Source organism: Miscanthus floridulus, chromosome 10, assembly GCF_019320115.1.
Source record: "Miscanthus floridulus cultivar M001 chromosome 10, ASM1932011v1, whole genome shotgun sequence".
Classification (NCBI taxonomy): Eukaryota; Viridiplantae; Streptophyta; class Magnoliopsida; order Poales; family Poaceae; genus Miscanthus; species Miscanthus floridulus.
Window position 1 is genome coordinate 2,116,171 of NC_089589.1, and position 24,338 is coordinate 2,140,508.

A 24,338-nucleotide genomic window follows, 5' to 3' on the forward strand; every position below is an offset into this window, starting at 1 on the left:
TTTTTCTTGACGAGATGATCTCAAATGAAAAAGTTATGTACTACAAAGTTTCGTAACTTTTTGAGATCTACAACTTTCATTTTGGTAGTTTTTCCATCTGAGGTCATTTGGAAATTTTGAAATTCAAATTTAAGAAATTCAAACATAGTTTTTCTTGACAAAATAAATTCAAATAAAAGTTGTCAACTACAAAGTTCTATAACTTCCCGAGATCTATAATTTTTATTTTGGTCATTTGGTCATCCGACATAGTGGTAGTAACATTATTTACAAATTTTACATATCCCTCTTACTTCAAATTTTATTACCACTTTGTCAGATGAAGAAATGATCAAAGTAAAAGTTGTAGATCTTAATGAGTTCTACAACTTTTATGTACATGAATTTTTCAGCTGAAATCATTTAATGTTTCAAAATAACGTTTGAAGTTGCCATATTTTGAAATTCAAAATTCAAATTGATAAAACAGTCACATGAAAAGATGGACAAAATAATAGCTCTAAGAACACAATAAATTGATAGAGCATGATTTTAGAAAATTTTAGGAAAAAATCATCAAATTTGAAGTTAGTATGAGGGAGAAAGACTAGTTACAAGTTTTGGCTAGAGATTAAAAAGAGAAATAAGTGTTCTTCAACAATTTCAAATTGAATTTCAAACAGCATTTTGAAGTAGTACATGATTTCAAATGAAAAGTTGTAAACAACAAAGTTTCATGACTTTTCGAGATTTACAACTTTTATTTTGGTTATTTCTTCATCCGATGTCGTTTGAAAAAAATTCAAATTTTAGTGCTTAATTTTTACTATTCGGCATCTATTTGTAGGGACGGCTCAACCCAAATCAAGCCATTTGTAGGGGCGGCTGATAACATCAGTAGCCCCTACAAATGGATTTGTAGGATCAGCTCGTTTGAGCACTATTTGTAGAGCCGCCGCTAAAAAAAAGGGAGCGTTGCTACAAATCCTTTTTGTAGTAGTGTCTTATTCTATTTATATAGATAGATGCATGGACTACTGATGAGAGGGACTAATTAACAGCTAGTTTTGGATTGGACTAAAAATTAGTCTTCTTTTTAGTCCACCTGTTTGGTTACCTTAATTTAGTTCAGTAATTAATCATGTTTTAATTAACACTGTACCACAACCCAAAAGTAGCATCAAACGGCAGTCATGCATTGTAGTGGGTGTGTGGTATAGTGGATCATCTAGAGCCGCCATCATGTTTTAATAGTTCGGTTTAGCTAGCACAAGTGGCTAATTAAGCAGACAAATAATAACAATCAAACGTAATAAGTACCCCACATGTTAATTGATGATTACGTTGCATTGCCTTGCAAAGTTGCGACTATATAATTTTTTTTAATTTCCTAGTAGGCTAGTACGTAGACTAGAACAGTAGTAGTACAAATTAAGGGTCAACGCTGCATGCATATTGCTTGCTAGGATATATACATATGTATAAATCGATGCAACTTCTACGTAACCGTTGTCGATCATCGTGACTCAGCTTCGCTCAACAATGCATATCCATCAAAGTCGATCAAAACGTGTTCTTTTTTCTTGTTTTTGTGGGAGGGCGCTGCCGTTACTCTTTATTAAGAAGATATATTATACATGACAGTCGTCATCATCGTTATTTCGTGAATACTACCAATGGCATGATCCATGAGGAGGAGATAATATAAACACACCCACACGCGCGATGTGAGATGTCCTGATCCATGAGGTACATAGCACGAGAGTGCCACGTACTACTATAAGACCATTTTGTTGAATGGGAAAAATGAATTTTTAGAGACGGTTGTGTGTCCCACCTATCAAGGGTGTCTATGCTATAATTAAGAATTCCACAAGAGGTGCTAACTTCTACCTCTGAAAACATTACTTCGTTCTAGAGGTGAGTGGCTTGAGTCACCTACCTCTGGAAATCAATGAAAAAAAAATCAAAACAAACACATGGAGCCATGCTGCTGAGCTCGTCGCTGCCCACGCCGTCGATGATAATTTGTGGCAGAAGATGGTAGGGATCACCTAGAGATAGTAGTCGTGGATGAAAACGAGGTCCACATTGGGATTTAAGAGATCGAACACATGTGCAGTAGGCGTTATGCGTGTTGGCACAAGAAGGTAGACGTGATAGAGCTCCATGTTGAAACTATGTCAACTTCGGTGCCATGTAGATCACGACTAACCATCTCAGCAGTACCCTAAAGCCACTTCAACTCCATCATTGTCCTCTTCTGGTTGCTAGCCCAGACGTAGTCCTCATTGCCACGCAGTCCTCATCCACCACAAAGATCTTTTTGTTGCTAGTACCCCACCCAGGAAGATGCTAAGGTGGCGGCCAGGATGCTTTCAAGCCCTCCACCCGCTAGCCTTTTTTTTGCGCTTAAGCCCCCTCACCTCATCCATTGGATCAGCATCTAGTGGTCCTAATTAGTAGTTTCTAAGTTTGCATAGGTTGGTTGGTTTGCACCTGATATGTTGCCATAGTTGTGGCTTGATTCATCTACCGGATGTCTTAAACTTTGCAAAGATCTACTTTTTTTTTCTAAAACAAATTGGTAGGAGAGTTGCATGTTACATAGAAGATCCAGAAGATAACGCCAACATCACATATGTCAAGCCATCATATACAGATCCTATTTTGTCAATGCATCGCTAGTACTTTGATCTATGTCCATGGATGATTTGGTGGTTTCAGGAAAAAAAAAACAGGGTCTCAAACATCATGAAATCAACTAATAATGTGATCAAATAAAGCAAAGCATGAAATGATAATTAAAAAAATAGCAAGTGATGAGCAATGGAGCAATGGAAACAAGAACACATAAGATCCAAATAAGTCCAAATCGACAACAAAAAGAAGTACTATATTTTTAATTTTTGTGTTAGTTTCATATAAAATGAATTACTTTGAACATTTAGACTAAACCATTTTTTATATCCGTAGAAAATGGAAATCGCCATTGAAACTAGCTAGATGAGTTACAACATTTCAACAGGAAACCTTTATTAGCTTCAAAATAGTTACAAAAAAAAACTAGAGCAACATTGAAGGAACTATGACTTTATGTATCAAGAAGAAATATGCACCCAATTTTTTTTTTGCTTCCTAGAGCAATGAGAGCGCTACTCACCTCCTACAATGGGTACGACCAGGTGGTTTGCCTTCTGCTTTCGATGCTGCATGTTTGTATATATCACTTATGGTTCAATTATGTTTTATTAACTTAATTTAGCAGCACAATGAATCTTTTCCAAAATGATGGCTCAATTCATTCTAGGATGCATGTGGTATATGTTTCCTTCACCCAACAATACCTGATGTGGCCCATAGGTGTGGCTTGATTCATATATCGGATGTCTTGTACTTTGCAAAGATCAATCATGAAAGCAACTTGTGGTCCTTATTTTCTCTAAAACAAATTGGTAGGAGAGTTGCATGTTACATTAAAAATGTTAGGAGAAGACTTCCATGAGTGTCCTGCAAAGTTACAAAATCCAAAATGGGAGCTCAAAAATAAAAATAAAACAAAAACTCTTTGGTTCGTTCGAGTCGGAGGACAAAAAAAAAAAGTCTTACTGCCGCAAGTTCAGAGCCGTCAGGTGTTCTGTTCCTATCAAAATCTGAGGTCCCCGCCACCTTGATTTTTGTCATAAGCCTATTGTTTGGCATTTCCTTGTGGTTGAAAACATGTGCATTTCACTCATTCCAAGTCTCCCAGGATAATCTCATATGACCACACGGGTGCATTTCAAAAGATTGCAATTGAGGCGCTTGTTAAGAGCAACCACTTGGTAAAACTGAGACATGCTTATAATAGCCAGGTGATGGGAATATATATATAACTACTACATGTAGCTGGCTACAAAATAACTTATTCTGTAGCCACTTTGAGTAACGACAATTACTATGTTAATTTATGAGATTATAGTAACTCCTTACTAAGTGGTTTACTATATATATATATATATATATATATATATATATATATATATATATATATATATATATATATATATATATATATATATATATATAGTTTTCTACATGTTTGTCTTGAATAATAAACGGGAGAGATGTCGACTACATACTAGTGGAATTTATTTTCTCAAAAAGGTTTTTGGTTTGTTATGAATATTACTACTGATTAATTAAGCTAGAGAAGCCAATGTACTGGTGTTGCACTTTTCTGTACGTTTTGTATTATCCAATCTCTCAATTCACCAGTTTCGTGTGGTACATGTTTCCTATATATATTGCTCCATCTAATAGTTTCTACATCCTGACTTATGCAGAGTATATACGTACGCATTTCAAGGCAAGATATCTACATGTATTAATTAAATTGAGGTCCTATTGGGAATAATAGGAGACACGAGGGATGCATCTGGTTTTTGTAGACTGAACAATTATTTATCTTGGATGGATTCAGGGATGATACGGTGGTGGCGCGGCGGCCGGGCAACGTCGCTCACCGCCCGAATAATGCTTGCACATGCACAGGACCTACCTGACCTCACCAGCAATTATATATAATCCTTCTCGATGGCACTACATAAAAAACGATTTTTAGTAACGGAATGAATTTTTTATAGGGACGGCCGGTGATGAAGCCACCCCCACAGTGGCGTGCTCGGGAGCCCAGACACCAGCCGTCCCCTATAAATGGAACAGCAGGGGCGGCTGGTGATACGAGGCGCCCCCTATAAATGGGTCTGATTTGTAGGGGCGGCTCACTCACCAGCCGCCCCCGGAGTTTCTATTTGTAGGGGTGGCTGGTGATTAAGCCGCCCTACAAATGCCCCACGTACAGTCAATGCCCATCCAAAATATCTACTCCCTCCGTCTCAGACTCCCTCTCTCCGTCTCGACTCCCTCTCACTCCCTCTCCTCCGAGCCCCTCCGTCTCTCCCCCACGCCGCCCCTCCCCGCCGCCCCTGCCCCCCGGCCACCTCCCGATGCCTCCCGATGCCATCGAGAAGCCGTGCCTCCACGTCTCCGCCGCCGTCCCCCCACTGAGTCCCTGTCCAACACCGTGTGGTGTGGACGCCAGCGCTCTCGGTCTGTGGCTCCTCTCCCGCGCGGTGGAGAGGCTGCGGCCGCTGCTTGTCTAGGGGCCGCCGACGATGCAGCTGAGGCCGGAGGACGCCATGGAGGAGGTGGAGGCCAAGGCAGCGCCCAAGGCGGCGGCTGGGCTGAAGTTAGGGTTCTGGAGGTCTTCGTCTCCCCATCCGTCCTCCACGAGGCCAGGAGGATCATCCAGGAGTCCGATGTGAGCTCACACAATCCCTCTTCTTATCCTTATCCATCGATTCGATTGCGTTCCATTCGCTTTCTGATCTGCTTGTTCGGGTTTCACAGCTGCGGAAGTAGGGGAGGGGCAACGCGCACTAGTAAAAAAAGGGCTTCTATTCCCGGCTGCCAACCCCCTTTATTCCCGGTTACGCAGCCGGGAATAGGAGTTCGGGAATAAAGGGTTAGTAGCCGGGAATAGAAGTGGACCTTTAGTCCCGGTTGGTGATACCAACCGGGACTAAAAAGGTAGCCACTCCAGCGCCTGGGCTGGCCCCTTTATTCCCGGTTGGTATTACCAACCGGGACTAAAGGGTCTTTTTTTTCTTTTCCTGTTTATTTCAATTGATGATTCTTTTTTTTGTTTTAATTTGGTTTTCGAATACGCATTATTCGCTGCAAAGTAATATACGTATACGCACGTGTACTGTAAAGTTTTTCGCTCGATCAATGCACGTAAGCAACACAAGTAAAAGTAAACTAAAACATAATATTACATTTCATCGTCACATGTAAAGTTTGCATTAATTGTACATTTCATCATCACATGTTCTTTGGATCAATATGAAATTTGGCTTTCATCATCACATATTTGGGTCATAGTAAAACTCGCCGCCGGGAGTTAAGACCTGATCATTCAGAAATCCACCTATTGTCTCTTGGATTGCTTTGAGATGGTGTGTGTCCAGTGTTTTTTCCTTCAACCAACGAGTCTTCAATTTGAGATATGAGATAAAGAAAAAGTATATTAGTATGTGTATATATATATGTGTATCAAGAATAATGATAAATAAATTGTATCTATCACGAATATATATATATAAATATATGTATGAAGAATATATATATATATATATATATATATATATATATATATATATATATATATATATATATATATATATATATATATATATATATATATATATATATATATATATGTGTGTGTGTGTGTGTGTGTGTGTGTGTGTGTGTGTGTATGTGTGTGTGTGTGTGTATGTGTGTGTGTGTACACTTACCCTTTTTTTCCTCTAGACTAGTTCTTTTTTAGCACACTCTCATGAACTCGCAAACATAGTATCCACATAGATTGATCCCCTGGGGCTGCAGTAGAACCCACTTTACGAGAAAAAGATTCGTCATCATCCGAGCATAGGGAAATTGAACTAAGCTAGGTATATAGTACTTACTTTGTATAGCACTACTTTCAGTGGCACTTTGCGTTTCATATGGTGTTCCTGACAGACCTTTTCCCAACAGCTACCAAATAACATAAAAAATATTTGGACCATTAATTTGCATGCAGAGAGACTGGAATAGTTTTGCTAGTGAGACTGCAATTACCTCTGAATAATATCTATCATCTCTTGGAACTCTTTTTGCTCTTTTCTCATCGAGTCCCAGGATGCCTAGATGACCTTTCTCCAGATCGAGTTCCATCAATATCCAGTGTTCACTGCCATGTCCATTAACACTCATTAATTAGCTAACAGGTACAGTGAACATATATATATGGATACACGATCGTCGACATTATGAACACTTACCTGAAGTTGTAGGGGAAGAGTATACATTTCTTGTCACGTTGCTTCTTTAAGAACATCTTGATATTGGCCTCCGTTTCTGCTTTCCATGTTGGATGGGGTTTAGGGTTTTTGAATACGATATGTGGATCAATGAAACCAATATCAGTACACCCTCTCTTTTTGCACTCTCCCATCTCAAACCTGCATCATATATATATAGAGTGAGGATAATAAACACAGACATGTATGTACGTAGCGACTTATTATTAATTAGTAGAAAGAATCACTTACAGACAATAGCAGCTGATGAGAGTCTTGTCGAGAGAGTTCTGGTGGACTAGTTGGTGTAATTCAGCAAACTCAATGTACATAACGTCATCGTCACGGAACCAATGGTCGTCTTTGATTCTGACAGAAATATAGAACTCTTTCCGGTGACACGCGTCGAGGTACAAGGTGTTTAGCTTGAACAATTGTGTACCCAGTTCATTGATGGTCTTAGGATTCCATAGACTCCTGCCATGCTCATATTTTTGCCATTCATCCGCTATCGACGCACTTTCGAAGAGGAAATCGCCAAGGTCGATACCTCTCATAGCATAAAAGTTAGCAAGTTCTGTTATATCCACTTCTTTATCAGCAGGTATTTCCATCATATCCAGCATATCTATGTTTGAATCATATTCATTAGCAATAACTAGAGGAGGGACTGATTGTAATTCTTGTTCTCCGAGTTGTGCAACAGTTTTCCCTGCTTTAGCAGCTTTCTTGATTATCTTGCTAAGAGTGCGGTCAAAGTCTGATGGTCGGGGGTGGCCGGGGAGGCGAATCGGCGGCGGCGGAGCTCTGGGAACACGCTGAAGACGAAGACGATCGATGAGGAGGAAGAGAGAAGGGAGGCGGCGGTTTATATGAGAGGGACCTTTAGTCCCGGCTCCATCCACCGCCCAGGACTAAAGCACCTTTAGTCCCGGCTTCTGCCACCAGCCGGGACTAAAGGGGGGACCTTTAGTCCTGGCTCCATCCACCGCCCGAGACTAAAGCACCTTTAGTCCCGGCTCCATCCACCGTCCGAGACTAAAGGGAGACCTTTAGTCCCGGTTGTTGGAAGGAGCCGGGACTAAAGGATTTTTTGACGGACCGCCAAATGCAGCCCACCTTTAGTCCCAGCTGGTGGCAGGAGCCGGGACTAAAGGTGGGCTATATTTTTATTTCCCGCCAACTTTTAAGCAGATCAGTTTATTTTATATATGTTTTGTATTTAAATGTTTAAGTCTTATTATTTGTGCAGTAAATTCAATACTAGGCATAATTTTTTTAGAAAAAGTAATAAACTTTATTTTCATTTACTGCACACAAAAAAAATATGTGACCTAAACTATTGTGTTTTTTATTATAAATGTTGAACATAATGCAACTAATACTCACTATTTTCGTTAATGCAAAAATGTAGACTTTAATTGAAATTATTAAATTTATTGGTTTTCGACAGGAAATTAGTTTTCACGGAATTGTAACGTAAATCTTTAGGTTCTTCATTAATCATTGTATAATTAATCGGTGAGTTCGGGCGCAAATTCAATTAAAGTTAAAAAAGTACCAAACCACCTCAGAAAAATCTCAAACTTGGTGGTGGCTACACATAGGGCATTTGTAGTCTTGAGAAAAAGTTTGAGACCAATCCGGCGCTGGAAAGCAAATGGACTTCAGAGTCCCAGAGAACCTAGATGTATAGATAGGGTTCGACGAAAGGTTCTATATACCTCTGTGAAGCACGTCGACTCTGCCTATGTCGAAATGGCTTAAAATTTTTTTGGCAGTCATTTACACCCAAAATATGGCCCCACACAAGATCTTAGATTTTTCTGATAATTATTTTTATTATTATATTTTTCTTTGTGCCACGTGAGACGAAATACGGTGAATTACATATTGAAAACAATATAATTTTGCATCAACCTCCACAAATATTTGTCTCCTAGGGCACAATAGACCATTTGGCAAAGGTTGGCACCATTCCGGATCATTTAGGGGGTGGACCCAGTTCAACGTATAATTAATCGGTGAATTCGCGCGGAAATTCAATTAAAGTGCAAAAAGCACCAAACCAGCTCAGAAAAAGCTCAAACTTGGTGGTGGCTATACATAAGGCATTTGAAGTCTTGAGAAAAAGTTTTAGTCCAATCCGACACTAGAAAGCACATGGACCTCAGAATCCCAGCGAACCTAGGTGTATAGATAGGGTTCGACGAAAGGTTCTATATACCTCTGTGAAGCACGTCGACTCCGCCTATGTCGAAATGGCTTGAAATTTTTTGGCAGTCATTTACACCCAAAATATGGCCCCACACAAGATCTTAGATTTTTCTGATAATTATTTTTATTATTACATTTTTCTTTGTGCCGCGTGAGACGAAATACAGTGAATTACATATTGAAAATAATATAATTTTGCATCAACCTACACAAATATTTGTCTCGTAGGGCACAATAGACCATTTGGCAAAGGTTGGCACCATTCCGGATCATTTAGGGGGTGGACCCAGTTCAACGTATAATTAATCGGTGAATTCGCGCGGAAATTCAATTAAAGTGCAAAAAGCACCAAACCAGCTCAGAAAAATCTCGAACTTGGTGGTGGCTATACATAAGGCATTTGAAGTCTTGAGAAAAAGTTTCAGCCTAATCCGGCACTAGAAAGCACATGGACCTCAGAATCCCAGAGAACCTAGGTGTATAGATAGGGTTCGACGAAAGGTTCTATATACCTCTGTGAAGCATGTCGACTCTGCTTATGTCAAAATGGCTTGAAATTTTTTTGGCAATCATTTACACCCAAAATATGGTCCCACACAAGATCTTAGGTTTTTCTGATAATTATTTTTATTATTACATTTTTCTTTGTGCCGCGTGAGACGAAATACGGCGAATTACATATTCAAAACAATATAATTTTGCATCAACCTCCACAAATATTTGTCTCCTAGGGCACAAGAGACCATTTGTCAAAGTTTGGCACCATTCCGGATCTTTTCGGGGGTGGACTCAGTTCAACGTATAATTAATCGGTGAATTCGCGTGGAAATTCAATTAAAGTGCAAAAAGCACCAAACCAGCTCAGAAAAATCTCGAACTTGGTGGTGGCTTCACATAGGATATTTGCAGTCTTGAGAAAAAGTTTGAGACCAATCCGGCACTAGAAAGCACATGGACCTCAGAATCCCAGAGAACTTAGGTGTATAGATAGGGTTCGACGAAAGGTTCTATATATCTCTGTGAAGCACGTCGACTCCGCCTATGTTGAAATGGTTTGAAATTTTTTTGGCAGTCATTTACCCCCAAAATATGGGCCCGCACAAGATGTTAGGTTTTTCTGATAATTATTTTTATTATTACATTTTTCTTTGTGCCGCGTGAGACGAAATACGGTGAATTATAGATTGAAAACACTAGAATTTTGCGTCGAAATACGGTAAAATAAAACTTAAAAACTTATGTGTGAAAATTATATTTTTCCCCTAAAATCTAAAACTATTTTTTCAACAAAAGACTCTAAAAATCAAAGTATACTTAAGAAAAGAATATAAATGAAACTAATAAACTAAAACTATTTGTTTTTTTAATGACTACTGGTGGAAGCTTTAGTCCCGGTTAGTGGCTCTAGCTGGGACTAAATGTCGATCTTTAGTCCCGGTTATAGCCTCTAACCAAGACTAAAGGTTTGCCTGCTGAGCCAGCAGCGTTGGGCAGCGACCTTTACTCCTGGCTCGAGGGTATAGCCGGGATTAAATCTCCTTCACTCACGGGTTCAAAAAATGCTAGGAGTAACTCCAAAAATGGTGCCGAGACAAAAGGTTTGTTTTCTACTAGTGGCGGCGATCTGGAGTTGTTCGCCCTCACGTATAGCGCCATCGTGCGGCAGCTGCTCACGGATCTAGAGGAGGTCCGTCAACAAGCAGCTAATTATGATACTGATCAGATGTATGTGCCTCTCCTTTTCTTACTTGCCCTTCCTTTTCTTACTTGCCCTTCCTTTTCCCGGTTAATTTGAAGAACTTTGGGTGGATGATATAGCCAGTGAGATATTATGGAAGTGTGGACGCTTCTATGGATGATGCCCTCAACATGTTCGATGAAATGGGCACAAGGTACACATTTTTCGTTTGGGATCATGGTGGTCTATTCTATGTTCCTCTACCATTCTCCCGTCGGCATTTCTTAAAGTTCTGTAATGTATCGGGATGCCCAAATACTTGATTGGCTACTCTGTTTCTGTTTTCTGACTAAATCTATGAGCCATATTGGTACAGATTATACTGCCTAATAGATGTGAACGCAAGAGGTTATACAACACTAAAAGGACAAGGTATCTCATCTTAATTCTAAGAAAACATCTGAACTGTTTCATCAATATGAAGGATCGTATATGAATATGCTATTGCTGAACTTGTTCAAATGTGCCCTGCAGTGGTTATACAAATTGCTTGGAATTAGTGGAGTTGCATTTGCAAAATATTTTCTGCGTCATGCCTGGCAGAAGAATAGTGTATCCAAAGCTCGTAAAAATATATCTAAACACTACGATCTGGTTAGTGAGCTTTCTTTGTAATAAGATAACTAACTGCTCGAAGTTTACAACTATTCTCCCTCCATCCATATGCTGGAAATCATTCACTTCCATTGTTGAACTGACTAAGTAGTGACAGATTTATTTCAACGTGAAATACTTTTGTGCAGAGTAATGATTTCTTTGCTCTTTATCTGGATCCAACAATGACGTATTCTTGCGGTATTTTCAAGGTTTGCAAAATCTCATGATTTAATTTCCACATTGTAAATTATGTAGCTCTGTTCTCGAACAAGAAAATGATGTAGTATATATACTCTTGTGAGTAATACTCCTCTTGAGATTGCTTAATGACCTGGATATATTGGTTCTAATGGTAGGCTGAGGACAAGAGCTTAGATGCAGCCCAGCTACGTAAGCTTGACAGTCTCATTAATAAGGTAAGAAAATCATAATATGCATTAATTGTGCTTTGTTTGAACTCTCTTAGATCATAAATCTCACCTGATCGTGAGACAACAGCAATATATGCATTACCTTATTAATTACTTAATAGCTTGCATATAAAAATCAACATGACATTATATATATGATGTCTTTGTTGTTGCAATGAATCCATTTAACTGAAGGCTAAGGTGGAGTCATCAGGGCATCATGTTCTTGACATTGGTTGTGGTTGGGAGCACTTTAGCAATATGGTTGGTGAAGAAAACAGGTTGCAAGTGCACAGGAATTACATTATCCGAGGAGCAACTGAACTACACCAAAAGAAAGGTGAAAGAATCTGGATTAGAGGTAAGTTATATTCTTTTCTTGATAGTAGTGGCCCGAGATTGTCTTTTAGAAATATTAGCTAGCATTGGAAATTTTAAAAGCATGACAACAAATATCGAATGGCCAAAAGTTTGATAGGATTATAAGTTGGTGAGTGGTACTGCTGAAGTGATCATAGAAATGATAGCTCAGCTGCTGGTCTGATAACTATGTTCTCTTTGCTCATTTAGTGAGATGCTTGAACACGTTGACCATGAGTTCTACGAAGACTTTTTTGCATCCTGCGAGTATCATTTGGCAGAACACGGCACATTTGTCCTCCAGGTAAATCATTACCAATATATATTTATCTTATACACACCATTGTATGATTGGGGATATTTTTTTTATATTTGATTTGATATGTATTACTACAATTCGCATTTGGAAGACATGTTAGAGAAGTATATTTAGCTGAAATTGCACTTGAGCATGTCCTTTGTTCTCCAGATCAGTTTTTTCCTATTCCTTTTCCTTGTTTCTGTTAAGCTCAATGCGCAAATGCTGATGACAGGGTAGCGGACCTGGCAAACTACCTGGCCTTCCTCTCACTTCGGAACCATAAGCAGCTCTCATTCTGACCCTCGACTGTGGCAGCCGCAGTGGTAGCCCTTGCTTGCCTTGCCACAGGCAAGGAGTCCTCATGCCATTTGGTGATGGAGGTGAACACCCAAGTCCTCCATTTCTAGCTATAAATTTCGTTACATCTGTTATTGTTTAGAAGTTGGTAGGCATATATGAATCAAAGTATGAACTGTAACTACGAGAAGCTCAAGTCAGTTAGCTTCAAAACAGATACCAGACTTCAAATTTACATGCTCAGATTCTAGTTAGACTGGAAATGCCTAATGAGTAGCTCTTTACATATATGCAGACTCACATGAGGACACAGGACGATAACCTGCTAGAATGCCTAATGGTACGCTTCTCCTCTTCTTTTTCCTATTTTGTTTTTAGAAAGACACTGGATGCCATGAATCATGATTCATGCATGCTACAGCTTGTGGAGCTCCATCTTGCACGCCTTAAATGAGGAAAACGAAAGGCAAGGCATGCCATTAACAATTATCCTGTTTGATATTACTCATAGATCTTTTTGGTGTCCTGGGCACAACTACATGTGTGTATATCGCTAAGATAAACTCATCTAATCAGTCGTCTCTTAAGATGTCATGTATCTAGTATAAACTTGATGGATTTAGGAGTAACACCTCATCTGTATGCAGTGTCTGTTATTTGTTATAATCTGGTATAAATAAATGTGTATTGTCATTGAGTTTCAGTATAATCGCAGAAAAAGATAAGTCATGATGGAGTTGTGCATGAAAAATATATGTTCTGGTCGAATTTGAATTGTAAATTTAAAATTTTTTTGGCGGAAAAATGATTTGCAGGGGCGGTTGGTACTGTAGCCGCCCCTACAAATCGATTTGTAGGGGCGGCTGGTGTTCCCAGACCGCCTCTATAAATCGATTTGTAGGGGCGGCTACAGTACCAACCACCCCTAAAAATCGATTTGTAGGGGCGGCTGCCGCCCCTACAAATCGATTTGTAGGGACGGTCTGGGAACCACCCCTATAAATACATGATTTGTAGAGACGGTATGGTAGGGGCGGCTGGCCAAACCGCTCCTACAAATGCTTATTAGCCGCCCCTAAAAACGATATCTGACGTAGCGTGGACACGTCTGCAACCACATAATATTCCGGTGTGGGCAATGATTCCATTTCTTTTTTTTTTGGAGGATGGCATCCTGTTCATCACCGATGACTCGGATGCTCATCGCCATAGAACCGGCAGCCAATCAGAGATACTCCTACCCCAGCTGCTGCAGCAACAGAGAAGAATTGACAACTAGCTCAGTCTGATTGTCGTTTGGAGCAGGAGGAGCAGTTGGCAGTGCACACACAACCCGTACGAGAACGACAATCGACAAGCGCACAAAACGATCCGAATTCGACGGGAAGGAAGGAACCCAGAGGATAACGACATGGCACCAGCAGTGCTACTGCTAGAATAGATAGGGAATCTTGCATTGCATTGTTTGATGAGTTAGCTACGAGACACCCTACGTCTACATGGCAGAGTTACTGGTTTATCCAGAGTGAAGAGTTACTACTTTATGCAGATTAAAAGCATGTTTGGATCACCTAAACTAGTTATTAGTCCGGGTGAGTAAAGTATTCTTCTATTTATATAGATAGATGCATGGACTATTGAGAGGGACTAATTAACAGCTAGTTTTGGATTGGACTACAAAATTAGTCCATCGTTTGGTTAACTTTATTCTTAAATTTTAATTAGTGCGGTAATTAATTAAGCATGTTCTAATTAACACTATACCACACACCAAAAGTAGCGTCAAACGACAGTGGTTGTACTGGGTGTGTGGTATATATAGTGGATGATCCTAGAGCCATCATGTTTTAATAGTTTGGTTTAGCTATAGCACACAAGTGGCGAATAAGCAGACAAATAATAACCATCAAACGTAATAAGTACTCCACGTGTTAATTGATGATCACGTTGCATTGCCTTTGCCTTGCGAGTTGCGACTACATAATTTTCTTTTTAATTTGTTTTCCTTGTAGGCTAGTTTTTTTTATAATAAAACTTCCTTGTAGGATAGTACGTAAATAGTATGTATATTGCTTGCTAGGAGATACATATGTATATGTAATAAATCGATGCAGCTTCTACGTAACCGTTGTCATCGACCCATATATATATATATATATATACACAAGCTGGAGCTGAAGGAAAAGCAGAAGGAGCTGAGGGAAAGGATGAAGCTGGAGAAGAAGGAGCTGAAGGAAAAGCGGAAGCTTGAGCAGAAGGAGAAGAGGAATAAAAAACAGAAGGATCAGTATAAGAAGGATCATAAGTTACAGGTGAATGACCAGGTTAATAAGGATCTAGATATAGCTCATAACAAAAAGATGGATAATCTAGGGGTAAAAAAGATAGCCAATAAGAAGGTATATTCTCCAGCTACAAAAGATATAAGACGACGTGTTTTCAGCACTGCTCTTTTCAAGCTATGATGAAGTAAACACCAGAATAGGTAGGAAGAAAAGTGCACTATAAGTCTTGTCAAACAACTGATTATCCGCTGTAACCGAAGCATTTGTGCCTCCCCATCAGAAGCAATCAGTGATACAATTTTGTCCTAATCAACCAAACAAGCAACGGATTGAGCAACTAGCGCGAAAGCCGTTGCGCGTTAGCGCATCCTCTTGCTTCATCGAGAAAGATTATATATATATATATATATATATATATATATATATATATATATATATATATATATATATATATATATACACACACACACACAAACAAATATATGCATGTGTGGCATTGTGACTCAGCTTCGCTCAACATTGCATATCCATCAAATTCGATCAAAACGTGTTTTTTCTTCTTGTTTTTTTGGGAGGGCGGCGCTGCGGTTACTCTTTATTAAGAAGATATATACAGTCGTGGTCATCATTAATTCGTTATTTAGTGAACACTACCAACAGCCTGATCCATGAAGAGGAGATAATATAAAACACACACGCGACCTGTCCTGATCCATGAGCTACCTAGCTAGCACGCGAATGCCACTACTAGAAAACCAATTTGCTGAGACAGAGAGAACAAATTTCTAGAGGAGGTTGTGCGCCTCACCTCTATCCCTACGGGAATCAGTGGCTTTGCCGAGTGCCAGGTGCACTCGGGGCACTCGGCAAAGCCCAATTTACACTCGGCAAAGGCTTTGCCGAGTGCTGTACTCGGCAAAGAACACTCGGCAAATAACCCGTCGACAAAGGCGTCTTTGCCGAGTGTCTTTTGTCGGGCACTCGGCAAAGCCTTTGCCGAGTGCCGACACTCGGCAAAGTTGAAACCGAAAAAACCCGAAAAATGGGAATTTTTACCAAAAAAATGGAATTTTTTTTATCGATGGAGGCCCCCACCGGCCAGCTCCCATCCATCTCCGACATTTTTCGCGTGAATTTCATGGCTACGCGGCCGACGCGATTCGAACCCGAGACCTCCCGCTGTGCACGGGCCTCCTCTACCACTACACCACACTCTCACTTTGTCTGGATTCCGTTTTAGTTCCTAATATATTATACTAAACCGAGTGTAAATTGCATGTTTGAGGCCCTAAACGAATTCAAATAAAAAAGTTATAAACTACAAAGTTTCATAACTTTTCGAGATCTACACTTTTAGTTTAGGAAGTTTTTCCATCCGAAGTCGTTTACAAAATTTGAATTTTAAAATTTTGAAATTCAAACGCAGTTTTGCATGACAAGATGTTTTCAAATCAAAAAGTTGTCGTCTACAATGTTTCATATCTTTTGGAGATCCAGCATGCCAAGGATATACATTTCCTTCCACCCACACCAGCACCCAATCCAGCCGCCGCCGCCGCCTTTGCTGATCCATTTCCTTGTGCTCTGTTCAGAGATGTGCCCGCTGCGGGTGATCCTCATCTTCCTCTCCGCCACCGTCGCCGGCTTCTTCCTCGTCCGGGGGCTCAACGCCGACCCCGCCGACCAGTTCGACGCCGACGCCGACGCCGACGGCAAGGCCTCCCCCAGGGCACCCGTGCCCCTCCATTCCAAGGTAACGCGTGTCACCCTGTCTTGCCTGTCTCCTCCCCTCCAGCCCGCTATTCTTAGCTTCTTACCTGCTGCTGCGCCGCCGCTCACGAATTCCTGCTTGGAAAACTAGGATAACGGTATCATTAGCATTCAGCAAATTCCTTTAGATTAATGAATTTCAGGCTCAATTGAACCACTCAGTCATCACTAATATGCCAAGGATATACATTACGCTAGTCCTGCAAGAAAAAAAAAATATTGCACAAAGTAGTACCTTGTTAGCACGCTTACAAGTTACATTTGCCCAACTTAAAAAACAATCTATTGTACAACGGAACATTTGCCACTAGAGCTTCAAACATTTGCCATCTTGTGACGTTCACAGAGTACCTTGTTAGCACGCATACATTTTGTCAACCTTTTCTGTTCAAAAGAAATAAGATAGCAGCTGCTCAACTTAAAACAAACAAACAAATAATGGTACTATGAGACGTCGGAAATGCCTTCCACTTATTATAGCTACCACGAGTTCAGGTGAAAACAAAAAAAAATCGTGCCACTTCATTTAGCAAGAGGCTTGGTAGCCTTGAAACTCACTAGAGCTTCAAACATTTGTCATCTTGCCCAGCACTCCCACAGTCCTCTGCTCCGACAAAAGATCATGCTTTAAACTTTTCGGATCTAGCATCTCAATTTGGTTACAAAACTAACTCAAGTAGAAACATGATCTGAGTGGACTCAAATGATTAAACAGTTGCATCTTGCACATGAAAACGCATATGAAGTTACGTAAGATATAACACTAAACCCCTGCACAATCGATGATCGAACTATTGCTTGGTTCAAATTTGAAACCATCGGCTCTTTGTTTCCCTTGTGTGCAATTCTGAAAGATACAAAATTGTGCCTTTAATAACAATTGGTCCAGAATCTTAAGGACTGTTTTCTGCATGAATCTAGGTTGGATCAGCAGTGAAAACCGGATTCTGGACTATGGTAGACATGGCAAGTGGGCGGTACCTCTGGCGCACCCTTGTTGCACAACCGGCAAAATTGGAATCTGATAAGGCCCGGTGACAGAATGTTCATAACTTATTTTGTATTTTGCTGATTGAGTGTCAACAGAGGCGGCGAAGATTGGCACTATCCTGCTGTCCTTACATGTGTGTGCTAATGTATACTACGATGGCAAATGTAACATAGATGGGATTGATTATATATATGCTAAGGTAAATGTGCAGAATTGTTGGTGTTTCAGCCTTGTGTACTATGGTAACTGTAAGTGGGTGCATTGCTGGGACTATGGAATTTGGACATGACATTTTTTGGCTAAAGCTCGCATTATTTTTATGTTCAGCTTAAACCATGCTTATCAGTGCCTGAATATGAGACTTGAATGTGGGCAGCTGAAATCTGGAAATTTCATCGGCTGTGTTCGCTTGTGCTGGCTGATATTGTTGGACTGCAAATCTGCAACTTTCTGTTGTTGAAGTGATGTTCTGTTGGCGGTATCTACCTTCCAACAAGCGTTCAGCTTTCGTACCGTTCTTGTGATCTTCCTGTTGGGCTTCTGGTAATCGTGATGCTGCTTGAAAACAAGAAGGCTCATCATGGTAGCATGTTACCGGTGAGTTGTTACCTATTAATCTGGTCTGGTAAACTGTTATGTTGGATTAGTGTCACCCCTGTTAACAACACCAATTCCATTGCTGTAGTAGTCTGAGATGTTTTCTTGATGAGAAGAGATGGAATTAGCCTGATTGCCTGAAGATGGTATTCAGTATTCAGCGTTCAGTAGCATCTCTGTTAACCCTTGATAGAGGAAAGCTTTTCTCAGTATACTAACCTTGACGAAATCACAAACAAAAGCCACACTGTAGTAATTAACCTGGATACAACTCATCAGAAATATCATGGTTTACAATAGACAACTTGTACAATGAAGTGTTGCAATTTTGTACATTATTCTTTGTATCTGAAGACTCATGATCACAATCAATTTTGCATCCATGCAATTTTGCATCCATAGCCTCATGTTTAATAACTATATGTATATAAATACCTGCATAAAAAGCAAGTGAAGGTGGCAAAAGCAAACCGTAATGGTTGGCAGACGCAGAGCAGAGTGACAAAAGTAAAAATGAAACGGTTGGCACAACAGACCGAGTTGGAGTTGGGTTCAACATAACAGAAAAGACTGAAGCGGTAGTTCTGCAACCACCGCTGCTGAAGCGTGCTACATTCATTCCCTCTGGATAACATGAGCAGAAGACAATTGTAAATGTCAGCGATTGTTTTTTTTCCCACTCCACTCCACGCCATCTGTAGCATCTTAAGGGCTTGTTAATCTATATGTGTTGCAGTGGGTTAAGATGGAATTTAGTTTGAATTCCACCTCAACCCACTTCAGGACACATGGATTGAGGTCGATACTCTACTGAATGATAATTTGGTTTCAATCAGCCTCTCTTAGCATTCAAGATACGTATGTATCAAGCTAGTGAGCGGATAATATTCTTTGGTTGCATAATTTTATGCACCATAAACGTATTATTAGATTTTTTTTTGCTGGTTGGTTACGGATGTGTGAACCATTTGACATTCTGGATGATTAGGTCTCCATTCCTCTGTTTTAGGGCTGTAATATGTATAGCCTGTTTGACAATACATAGCTCTGAAACTAGACTTTTGGCATGTGGCGTAGATGCTAAGGTCAGTTAATTTCACTGTGACATACAATATCTGAAACTCCAGTTTCACCTTTTGCTACATTTCCAGTACAAAGTTCAATACAAGAAGGTCGTGCAAGCAGTAGCACTCTCTGGAACTCCCACACCAAATCAACAATCATTATGCTCCAATCTATGCATACACAAATGCCACATGGAAGCTAATTAATCAACACTAGTAACTAAGGATTATATTTGATCATTATCTGCTCATAGAAAATTTTCAACTGCACTTGGTGCCGCATGTTTACCAGCTGTCAGTTGCTGTCAATCGGCTTGACTTCTTTGCCTCTTGCCGACAGGTACAATACAACAGCTGTGCAGATGAGCGAGCAAAGCCATAGAAAAAAGGAAAAACGATGAACAACTCAACTTTGTATGCTGAAAGCAGGAAATATTTATCTATATCATCACTTTAACACTTTTGTCTCTTGTTTGTGGGGAACTGGAGATACATCGCATCAACAGCAAAAGCACAGATGTTGAAAATCAGGAGCCCACACAGTTTATCCCATAATTATGCACAACTTGGCATAGCGGCGATTGGTTGTCTAAAACTAATCGGATTGGATCGACGCTTGACCCACTTGGGAAGTCATTCCGGTGGTTGATTAGGAATGTGAAAAACGAGCTAGTGGATCTATCCTTAGTCCCATTTTATGGAGAAGATTTTTTGGTTGATTAAGAATGTGAAAAACGAGCTAGTGGATCTATCCTTAGTCCCATTTGATGGAAACGAGTTCTTTGTTAGTGCAAGTGGACTAGTGGAGTCCAAACATTGCCTGAAGAGTGTGGAGTACATTTTACCTTGATTTCTTTGTCAGACTGTTTCTTTTAGCTACTTTAAAATGAAAGTGGTACCTCTACTTCATTCTTTGTCTAATTCGGACTTTTCCAAGTTACCTCTATTTATGAATATGGAGACTGACCAAGTGGCAAAGAGTTACTAGCTCATTCCCCACTTGAAAAGCTAATCTACTGGCAGTAAACTGAGATACAGAGCACAGCACCATCCGGTTTACATGCAAAATATTTTCTTTAAAATTTTGGTTGACAAACTCTGAGAGAAGAAATGAGAGCCTAATAAGAACAAAGATCGGTTCTTTAGATTTAGTGGGTTCAATCAATTTTAATCTCAAACATAATAAATAAAAGAGAACATATAGAGTATTCTTGAAGCAATGGCAAATCACTATTGGAAGTTCTTTCTGCTGTTATTATGTGCTGGAATGGCTAAAATCAAGTGATTCCATATGCATGTGATGAGGTGCATATCTCTTGCAAATGTTTGGCACATTTCACCAAAAGAAACTATTAGAGAAGTATACATGAAAGCTCAACCTTTTTTAAAGGATCAAACACAATTATTTCATTATTGATAGGGACAACCATTACACATTACAGGACAGAAACAGTTTTCAGAATGGAACGACTGGACAACTCAGCCTCTCAACAATTATTGCGCAACGGAATGGTTCACAGAGACAAAGAATGCAATTACTAAAAAAGAACACATACACATGTCGAACAGCATCACTCTGAGCTGAAAAATCTAACAAATTTTGGGAACAAAACTGAGACATCCAAAGGTACTACTCCTTTTGCTGTCGATCATCTCCATGCCTGGCCCAGACTATGTCCTTCAGTGCTGGCCGGATGTCCTCTTCCAACAGTTTCTGGTACTCAAGTGAATCACCGCCTGTTTGTTTCATCTCAATCAGATGGTAGGATGCCGTGATCTCAAATATTTCTGTGTCAAACTGAAGGACACCATTCCTTCCCTCCTTCCTCCCTTGAATCTTGATTACACCATTATCCTTCTTCCTTATCCTGAGATTCAGTGCTTTTGCAACATCTTCAAGCTTCGAGATGATGGCTGTGGCAGGCTTATCAGAAGTGAATCGTGTCTCCTTTTTGCACTCCTTTTTGATAAATAGACCAGAGAGGTCAAATCCTGTGGAGAAAGATATGATTTCAAAGGCATTTAAGTTTGTGACAGCCAGGGGCTTTACATCTTCATGAACATTCTTCTTGCGCCTCATAGCAAGTGCTGGAGCAGCATTTGTGGTGGCATTCTCACTTGGATTTTTCTCCTTTACTGTATGGGTCTCCCCAGGACCTTTTCGGAACCAGGTAGACTCTTTTATCTTCTGGACTGAAATTCTTGTGTTTGGGTTGGGGTCCAGGATCTTGTACAACAGCTTCTTAAGTTTGTGTGAAAACCAACTGGGGCACCTGAAATCACCATTCTGTATCTTACGATACATCTCCATCAAGTTTGGGCCTTGGAAAGGAAGATAACCAGCAACAAGTACAAATAAAACAACCCCACAAGACCAGATGTCTGACTTTGCACCATCATAGCCTGTCTTGCTGATCACCTCTGGAGCTACATATGCTGGAGTTCCACAGGTGGTGTGGAGCAAGCCATCTTGCCTCTTCGACTCTGAAAGTGCGCTCAGACCGAAATCTGAGACCTTCAGGTTCTCATTCTCATCCAACAGCAGGTTCTCAGGCTTCAAGTCCCGGTGATACACACCTCGGCTGTGGCAGTAATCCACTGCACTAATGAGCTGCTGGAAGTACTTGTGTGCAATGGCCTCTGTGAGCTTGCCACTCTTCTCAATCTTGTCAAAGAGCTCGCCACCTTTCACATACTCCATGACGAAGTAGATCTTGTTTCGTGTCGCCATGACCTCATGAAGCTCAACAATGTTCTTATGAGCCACCAACCGCATCGTTGTGATCTCCCGCCTTATCTGCTCCGAAAGCCCGACCTTGAGCACTTTGTCCTTGTCCATCATCTTAATAGCAACACTATGGTTGGACTCAAGGTTCCTTGCATAGTGCACCTTGCCAAATGTGCCTTTCCCCAGCAGCCTCCCCAACTCATACCGCTTCATCAAAATCTTTCCTCTCGATTCCATATCTTTTCTTTCTTCAAAAGTATAAATCACTGGGCTACACTTTTGGCTGCCAATCAGGTGGACTGCACAAAGAGTTAGCCATCCTCCCCCATGTCATGATCCATGATGGTGAACAGTATTCTTATGGCTTGGTCGTGTCGCAGTCTGAGCGTCGTAGAATTGATGCAGGTCAGATCATCAAGAGTTGAGCAGATCAGCAGCCCTTGCGGAGCAGCAAGGTCCTTGATGGTGCAACAGGAATCTCTTCTATGAAAGCACATCTTTCAGCATTCCCTGAGGCTTTAACTTCTTGTGATTTCTGTTATCTGCTCAAGAGAAAAGAAACATTAGATTCAGCAACGAATGGATCAGGATATGCACAAAAGCTAACACTTTTTTGCTACCTAGGTACTGTAAGTAAGGACTAACCGACTAATAAGAACCAAATAAATGCTTCACAGTTCACACAGAATGAAAAAAAGACTTACTGTACTAAAGCACACACGCTATGTGTGTATTAGTAAGACAATATACAATGTTCCCTGCTGGAATGAGTAAGAAGATTCCAAATAGTGGGGACCTAATAAGATAAAACAGAGGTACACAGAGCGGGAGCTTTCTGCACTGGGTGCGTCCTTTTTTAAGGTACTCTGCTTAAGAAACAAGGCCACCATAGTGAGGCATATCACATTATCACCAGCACATCTGCATATGGCATTCTAAAAAGAGTAAAGCCATCCATGGCAACCGTGACAAGATGCCAACTTTCAGAGTTCATCTATTCCACATCTGACAAGAACTTTGCTCAGACTTCAGGGGAAGCAAGTGGCGACGAAATTCTTCATCAGGGGGCCATAACCCAGCAAAAACCTCGCCTTTATTTACAAACCTAAACGCCTAGACGCCGTAAGACTGCACTGCACAGGAGACCAAGAACAGGCTTCCTAATTCTACACGGATTACCAGGGGATCGCTAGATTCCTTGGACAACCAATGCCATTGGCCTGCAATCTACAGCGATTGCTAGCATACAGAGCGGCGGCGGCGTCGAACTAGTATACTGAAATCTGAAACTGCAATGGGAGGCAGGGTAGGGAGACGGATGGACGGTTGCTCTGCTCACCTTGCGACGGCGCGGCCGCGGACGGACGGACGGTCGGAGAGGGAGAGGAGACTGCGGGGGAGGCGACAAGATCAGAGCTTTGCACGTTTTGGTAGACTATGCTGCTGCTGCTGCCTGAGTTCCTCTCGTAGGGAGGGGAGGGGGAGGATGCGATGCGGGGACGAGAGGAGGCTCCTCTTATACCAGGGGAGGAGGAGCAGGGGTGAACAGGGTTAGCCGGCCTAACCGCGTGGCTGATTTGACGGTAATGACCCTGGATGGCTGCAGCTGGGAGCTGGCAGAGCTGTCTCCGGCGCCGCGTTTCCTACGCACCGCATCACAACACCACACGACCGGATATGCTTGCTACCGCTGCCGTGATTGTTTGGGATTGGCAGGCGGGACCAACCAACCAACCAACTTGGCTAGGGCAGCTTCACAGACGCTGCAACTTGCAATGCAACTTTGTTATAAAAAGAAAAAAAAAACTGCAATGCAACAGCTGCTAGCCACCTCCATCTGGCCATCTCTCCAATTCCATTTTTTCTTCTCCAACAACGTTTAAGGAAGTGGTTAAGCGGCCTTTTCCCTAGTTATGATGATGTGTGATTTTTTAAGTGCTCGCTCAGTTTCTTTTTTAAGCGCCCTTCTCGCATCTTGACGAGTTAAACATACTTAACTTTAAAAGACAGGGTTATAGCACGACTGGTTGCGCACTGGGAATCGCGCAACCCGCGCGGTTCATCTTCCACCTCCCGCCCCCGCCCTCCTCCTCACCCACGCCAACGCCGCTGCCCCG

General features: G+C 40.9%; 2 protein-coding genes and 1 pseudogene across 5 annotated transcripts; 2 read left to right on the plus strand and 1 right to left on the minus strand.

Annotated features, from left to right (window-relative positions):
• The first annotated feature begins 4,825 nt into the window (after window positions 1-4,825).
• Window positions 4,826-12,788, plus strand: LOC136487852 (uncharacterized; annotated as a pseudogene).
• A 3,809-nt stretch (window positions 12,789-16,597) lies between these two features.
• LOC136486075 (uncharacterized) lies at window positions 16,598-20,306 on the plus strand. Of its 4 annotated transcripts, XR_010766659.1 has the most exons (4): window positions 16,598-16,824; window positions 17,763-18,031; window positions 18,160-18,429; window positions 19,834-20,284. XR_010766659.1 is itself a non-coding variant. In XM_066482848.1 (2 exons), exons 1-2 carry the CDS (start codon window positions 16,666-16,668, stop codon window positions 17,877-17,879), a joined length of 276 nt encoding a protein of 91 aa, XP_066338945.1. In that variant the 5' UTR covers window positions 16,598-16,665; the 3' UTR covers window positions 17,880-18,152. The 4 variants fall into 4 exon arrangements, 1 of the variants encoding a protein (XP_066338945.1); XR_010766657.1 differs by having other exon boundaries at window positions 18,160-20,306; XR_010766658.1 differs by having other exon boundaries at window positions 18,209-20,305.
• Window positions 20,307-20,879: 573 nt separating this feature from the next.
• LOC136486074 (CBL-interacting protein kinase 15-like) lies at window positions 20,880-23,697 on the minus strand. The gene is made up of 2 exons (XM_066482847.1): window positions 23,561-23,697; window positions 20,880-22,763 (listed from the first exon to the last, which is right to left on the minus strand). Exon 2 carries the CDS (start codon window positions 22,456-22,458, stop codon window positions 21,124-21,126), a length of 1,335 nt encoding a protein of 444 aa, XP_066338944.1. The 5' UTR covers window positions 22,459-22,763; window positions 23,561-23,697; the 3' UTR covers window positions 20,880-21,123.
• Between the last annotated feature and the right edge of the window lie 641 nt (window positions 23,698-24,338).